The sequence below is a fragment of the Achroia grisella genome, unplaced genomic scaffold, assembly GCF_030625045.1.
Source record: "Achroia grisella isolate CSIRO2021 unplaced genomic scaffold, CSIRO_AGI_Agris_v1 utg1314, whole genome shotgun sequence".
NCBI classification, from domain to species: Eukaryota; Metazoa; Arthropoda; class Insecta; order Lepidoptera; family Pyralidae; genus Achroia; species Achroia grisella.
In genome coordinates this window covers 959,637-966,496 of record NW_026712619.1, presented here as the reverse complement: position 1 = coordinate 966,496, position 6,860 = coordinate 959,637, and the positions used below count along the sequence as shown (strand labels likewise).

General features: G+C 47.1%; 1 protein-coding gene across 1 annotated transcript in view; it reads right to left on the bottom strand.

The window, feature by feature from the left end:
* Positions 1 to 2,562: 2,562 nt before the first annotated feature.
* The window catches only part of LOC131855165 (uncharacterized), an 84,499-nt gene continuing 80,201 nt past the window's right edge, over positions 2,563 to 6,860 (bottom strand). The window contains 2 exon segments of the mRNA XM_059206410.1: positions 2,563 to 2,922; positions 3,755 to 3,867. Of these exon segments, the coding sequence (XP_059062393.1) occupies positions 2,800 to 2,922; positions 3,755 to 3,867 (236 nt within the window). The 3' untranslated portion in view covers positions 2,563 to 2,799.

Below are 6,860 nucleotides of genomic sequence, written 5' to 3'. Positions count from 1 at the left end.
TATGGTTAAAATATTGCAATTTTTTTATTTAAAATGTGCAAAAATAGATTGGAATGTGATTTGTGCAAAGTTGAATTATATTTTCTTCAAATCATCATCATCATCATCATCATCATGATGTATTATCTATATCTTACTAATATTATAAACGGGAAAGTTTGTGAGTATGGATGGATGTTTGTTACTCTTTCACGCAAAAAATAATGAACGGATTTTGATGAAACTTTATAGTAATATAGATTATACACCAGAATAACATGATAGTTTATAAACAAAAATAATATATTATGACTTATTTAATATTTGGATAATAAAAATATGACAACAAACATCTTTAGTTTTATTTTAAACCTATTACTATTTAAATACTATTTATAATAAATTTGTAGGACGGTAGAACATGGACTGTTCGACTCTATGGTAACTGTACTGTTTCGCATTACAAATAGACTTTCTAAAAAAAAATGCTAGCAACGTACCTACGTTGACCTCCACTGGAAATTGATCACGATGGTTTCCAGGCACTGGCGTAGTTAGGTAACAAAGGGCCCTGGGGCAAATTCAGCAGTGGGGCCCTATATTACAGTTCACTGCCCACCCACAGAAAGAATTTAGGGGAGTTTCGAAGGTATAACTAGAATTTCTCTCAACTGAGTTGCCACGAGTAAAGTTGGACTGCAACCTGTCATATTTGTTTTTGAGATTTTCTGGTAAGGGTTCGAGGGCCCCTTGAGCTCGAGCCCCGGGGCACTGTCCCGCCTAGCCCCTAGATAGCTACGCCACTGTTTTAGAGACCAGGAATCCATCGTGGTGAATTGGGGGCTGTTCGCGCGCTTAAGTTACGGCAAAAATGTAACACTTTGTTGCGGGTGGAAGAATAATAAATGTCACTCACTACTAACTCGGCCATTTTACACAAGTGATTCTTGCTCTGTACAATTTTATTATATTAAATGTCTAAATAAGTAAAACATCGAGTTTCACTAAAGAAATTCCAATCTTGTGCTAAAACAAGAAAATTGGCTTTTTTTTTGGCGCCCGGACAGGGACTTAAGTTACGGCAAAAATGTAACACTTTGTTGCCGTAACTTAAGCGCGCGAACAGGGGCTAATAAACCGGACATGCTCATCGTATGAATCTCCACTGGTGCCCTGCCAGCGTAAACCGTTATCGCAGGCGGGTGCACCATTCCATTATCTAGTTGGTAGTTCGTATTCACACGTTTTGACTCGAGAAATGTAAAGTTTTAAATAATTTAAAAGAGCAACACACAAGTGATTGCTCGTTCTTGTAATGAGACAGCTTCCCGAATGAACAATAGATTAAAAATTGTTATGACGATTCAAAAGTGTTTAAATTAAATTAATTTAATAAAGGATTTTCTATTCTATTTTATTCTATCATCAATGACAAAAAACAGTAATTTAGTTGATTACTAATTCACCAAAATGTCTACAATCATCTATTATTTGTATTATAATTGTACATTTTTCATAAAATTACATATGAAGTCTTTATTCTTTGCATTGAACGCTATCAAATTAAAATTAACATTTATTACTACTATTTATTAAAGTCTATAATATTTGAGCAAATAATTGTAAATTGTTTGTTTAAATTTACTCTATATCTAATATACATATGTATGTCAGAACATTCGTGCAGTCAATTAAATCTTTAGTAGTTTAATATAAAAATTACTTTAGTGAGTAATTTTTTACTCACTAATAAAGTCTACATGGACCAACAGTAGTGTAGTCTTTTATATCAAATATCTATTTGAACTCATCAGGTTATCAATCCCTATTGAACGTAATTAACAAACATGCTTACGGGCCACCTGAATGAACCCTTCCGATCGATCCAATTCAAACAGGGATCGAAGTTACGAAGCCTGAGCCGAGGTTCGAATCCCTAACGCCCTCAGACTAAAGTCGTACCTATTCGTCTGGCGTTAGTTGGCCTTCAGCCGCCTCATAAGTTTCGTGGGTTTGGAGTGCCATCTGCACTCGCCCCCTATCGTCCGGTGAGGCTGTAAGACCAGCTGCGGCCAACAGCATTAGAGTAGTCAGAAAAAACTAAATGGTAAGTGGTAACCTCGTCTGTATTCATGAATAGAACGACATAAATCGCGTTATTATGACGTTCGTGGTCTCTTTCTTTCTCTTTCTTCTCTTCGTCTACATTTACATACACTCTCTTTCTTGTGCGAAAGAGCGTACTGTTATACTCCGACTATATACTCTATAATGCTGCCCTGGCGACCACACCTTGCTGGGTCAGGGTCTGACTCGTTTTAAAACATCTGTTAAATCATATTTACTGAGCAAAGCCTATTACTCACTAAACGATTACTTGAATGACGAGCGTGCATGGCAATAGTTGTTCATGCACGGGATTTTCATTTAATGTTAGACATAAACAACTGTCTAACTAGGGACCTATATAAATATGCATTGTAAATAAATTTGCTTTTAAGAAAATAAATAAAATATTCAATTGAGTTTCTTGCCAGTTCTTCAGAATTGGATCTATATACTGAACTGGGCGGTAGGGAAAATATTATAATGTAAAAAAAATTAAGTTCATAAGCGGCTGAAATGTCCTACATGAATAAACGACTTTTGATTTGAATTTGCAAGTTGGTTAACATAAAAACCAAGCTAGTCTATATTCACTCTCGGACATAAACGGATGCCTTCACCCTCGAGTGCTTAAATAAGATAAGTTTTTTTTTAAAAACCCATCAAGTAAATCCATATAACAGTACGTGTAAAGCGAATGATAAATAAGTAGTGTCAAAGCGAGGTGACAGTGTCCAAGTCCTCGCTGGTTTGACGCAGATCTTGGTGTGTGGGGAGTGGCTCCAGGTCCACCGTCTCCATGTCTATATCAGCCTTGTCTGTGAAGCTTAGGAACATCTGAAATATGCCATAAAAAACAATAAAGTAATATGAAACGACGAATATTTCTTACTGAATGATGTATATTTAAAATATTGTAATTAACTATTTGTAATAGACAAGTAATTTGTCTATGGTAAGAAAAATAAAATAGACGTTTGACATTTAAATGACAAGTTACTGACATTGACATCTGGTGGCACATTGTGACATTTAGGTCACAATTTTTTATTACCCAAAGACGGTTGATGTCAGGCAGAAGTAAATTTTGGTTTTCTAAAACAAAAATGGCGTGTGTTTTTTAAGAAATATAAAAAGGCTATTTGATTTTTAAATTGTATTTTATTCACAAGGTGTCACGGACGGCCCGGACACTACATTGAATATTAGTGCTTTCTGTAATTCTATAATTGTTTAAGAGCTCGAAGTGTAATATATAAACATTCACGTATACATATATGGAAGTATGTATTTAATTATAGGAGCAGAATATCAGCGCTGCATATATATCTATAGCTTCATGCTGAGTTGGTTGCCTCTTCATCATTGCAACACATAAAGCCACCTCCATTTTTTAATTTATAATATTTATATTCCTGCATTTTTAACTAGTAAACTTTATTTCTATTTATAAAATATATCTCATGTATGCTATGTGTTTGAAATTGTTGAATAAAGCTAAAGTTATCTATCTATCTAAATTAATATTTAGAAATTCTATTATTTGGACACTTCAAGTAGGTCCTACTTTTTTGGGAGCTTCGGGATCGGAACAGAATTTTCTACGGCGACCAATGCAAGAAGAAATCGATCGGCATGTATTATGGCGACATAATAAGCTTCTCCTTACCTGATCTAGAGAGCTCTGGTTGATGGTGTAGTCTTCTATGTCGCAGCTGCCCTGCAGTTCCGCCATCAGCCGGAAGATGTCGCTCAGTTGCGTAACTATTTCTTTTTTATCAACTGCAATGATATTAAAATATTTAGTTTCAATTGCTCGAAAGAAAATTCTTCTATAATTTTTATTTGTATTACATAGGTACTTTATGAATCATATAAATTAGTTTTTTTGAAAGCTTTATTCGTTTAAATATTAGCGAAATGTGCATATGACGTTCTCACTACATAGCAGATTCATTACGTATAATTATTTCTAAGTATGATGTATAAGTAGGTGGGGCGTGAAGTGGACAAAGTATGACCAATATACAAAGGTCACAAATTTCTTATTGTCGGATTGCAAAGTAATGAAATGAACTTAGAATTATTAATGACAGACTTACAAATATTTCTGTAATATTGAATAAACTTGTATGATATACCGTCATACTAGAGAGGAAAAAACCGCGAAACAGGAATTTAGTGATTATTAATTACTGTACATAACTTTAGGGTGGTCCCTTAGCACTTAGAATAGATAATAAAGTCGGTACACAGCACGCTCGCTATGTAAATATGGCAGCAGGCGCAGCGCGGCGTGCTCGGTACACAGTACACAGTACACAGTACACAGTACACTCGGGCGGTACCTGCGGCGCGCGCCGGCACCAGGAAGTGCAGCGCGGCGCGGTGCAGCAGGCGCAGCGCGGCGTGCTCGGTACACAGTACACAGTACACTCGGGCGGTACCTGCGGCGCGCGCCGGCACCAGGAAGTGCAGCGCGGCGCGGTGCAGCAGGCGCAGCGCGGCGTGCTCGGTACACAGTACACAGAACACACAGTACACTCGGGCGGTACCTGCGGCGCGCGCCGGCACCAGGAAGTGCAGCGCGGCGCGGTGCAGCAGGCGCAGCGCGGCGTGCTCGGTACACAGTACACAGTACACAGTACACAGTACACTCGGGCGGTACCTGCGGCGCGCGCCGGCACCAGGAAGTGCAGCGCGGCGCGGTGCAGCAGGCGCAGCGCGGCGTGCTCGGTACACAGTACACAGTACACAGTACACAGTACACAGTACACAGTACACAGTACACAGTACACAGTACACTCGGGCGGTACCTGCGGCGCGCGCCGGCACCAGGAAGTGCAGCGCGGCGCGGTGCAGCAGGCGCAGCGCGGCGTGCTCGGTACACAGTACACAGTACACAGTACACTCGGGCGGTCCCTGCGGCGCGCGCCGGCACCAGGAAGTGCAGCGCGGCGCGGTGCAGCAGGCGCAGCGCGGCGTGCTCGGTACACAGTACACACAGTACACAGTACACTCGGGCGGTACCTGCGGCGCGCGCCGGCACCAGGAAGTGCAGCGCGGCGCGGTGCAGCAGGCGCAGCGCGGCGTGCTCGGTACACAGTACACAGTACACAGTACACAGTACACTCGGGCGGTACCTGCGGCGCGCGCCGGCACCAGGAAGTGCAGCGCGGCGCGGTGCAGCAGGCGCAGCGCGGCGTGCTCGGTACACAGTACACAGTACACAGTACACTCGTACACGCCGGCACCAGGAAGTGCAGCGCGGCGCGGTGCAGCAGGCGCAGCGCGGCGTGCTCGGTACACAGTGCAGCGCGCGCCTGCGGCGCGCGCCGGCACCAGGAAGTGCAGCGCGGCGCGGTGCAGCAGGCGCAGCGCGGCGTGCTCGGTACACAGTACACAGTACACAGTACACTCGGGCGGTACCTGCGGCGCGCGCCGGCACCAGGAAGTGCAGCGCGGCGCGGTGCAGCAGGCGCAGCGCGGCGTGCTCGGTACACAGTACACAGTACACAGTACACAGTACACTCGGGCGGTACCTGCGGCGCGCGCCGGCACCAGGAAGTGCAGCGCGGCGCGGTGCAGCAGGCGCAGCGCGGCGTGCTCGGTACACAGTACACAGTACACAGTACACAGTACACTCGGGCGGTACCTGCGGCGCGCGCCGGCACCAGGAAGTGCAGCGCGGCGCGGTGCAGCAGGCGCAGCGCGGCGTGCTCGGTACACAGTACACAGTACACAGTACACAGTACACTCGGGCGGTACCTGCGGCGCGCGCCGGCACCAGGAAGTGCAGCGCGGCGCGGTGCAGCAGGCGCAGCGCGGCGTGCTCGGTACACAGTACACAGTACACAGTACACTCGGGCGGTACCTGCGGCGCGCGCCGGCACCAGGAAGTGCAGCGCGGCGCGGTGCAGCAGGCGCAGCGCGGCGTGCTCGGGACACAGTACACAGTACACAGTACACAGTACACTCGGGCGGTACCTGCGGCGCGCGCCGGCACCAGGAAGTGCAGCGCGGCGCGGTGCAGCAGGCGCAGCGCGGCGTGCTCGGTACACAGTACACAGTACACAGTACACAGTACACTCGGGCGGTACCTGCGGCGCGCGCCGGCACCAGGAAGTGCAGCGCGGCGCGGTGCAGCAGGCGCAGCGCGGCGTGCTCGGTACACAGTACACAGTACACAGTACACAGTACACTCGGGCGGTACCTGCGGCGCGCGCCGGCACCAGGAAGTGCAGCGCGGCGCGGTGCAGCAGGCGCAGCGCGGCGTGCTCGGTACACAGTACACAGTACACAGTACACAGTACACTCGGGCGGTACCTGCGGCGCGCGCCGGCACCAGGAAGTGCAGCGCGGCGCGGTGCAGCAGGCGCAGCGCGGCGTGCTCGGTACACAGTACACAGTACACAGTACACAGTACACTCGGGCGGTACCTGCGGCGCGCGCCGGCACCAGGAAGTGCAGCGCGGCGCGGTGCAGCAGGCGCAGCGCGGCGTGCTCGGTACACAGTACACAGTACACAGTACACAGTACACTCGGGCGGTACCTGCGGCGCGCGCCGGCACCAGGAAGTGCAGCGCGGCGCGGTGCAGCAGGCGCAGCGCGGCGTGCTCGGTACACAGTACACAGTACACAGTACACAGTACACTCGGGCGGTACCTGCGGCGCGCGCCGGCACCAGGAAGTGCAGCGCGGCGCGGTGCAGCAGGCGCAGCGCGGCGTGCTCGGTACACAGTACACAGTACACAGTACACTCGGGCGGTACCTGC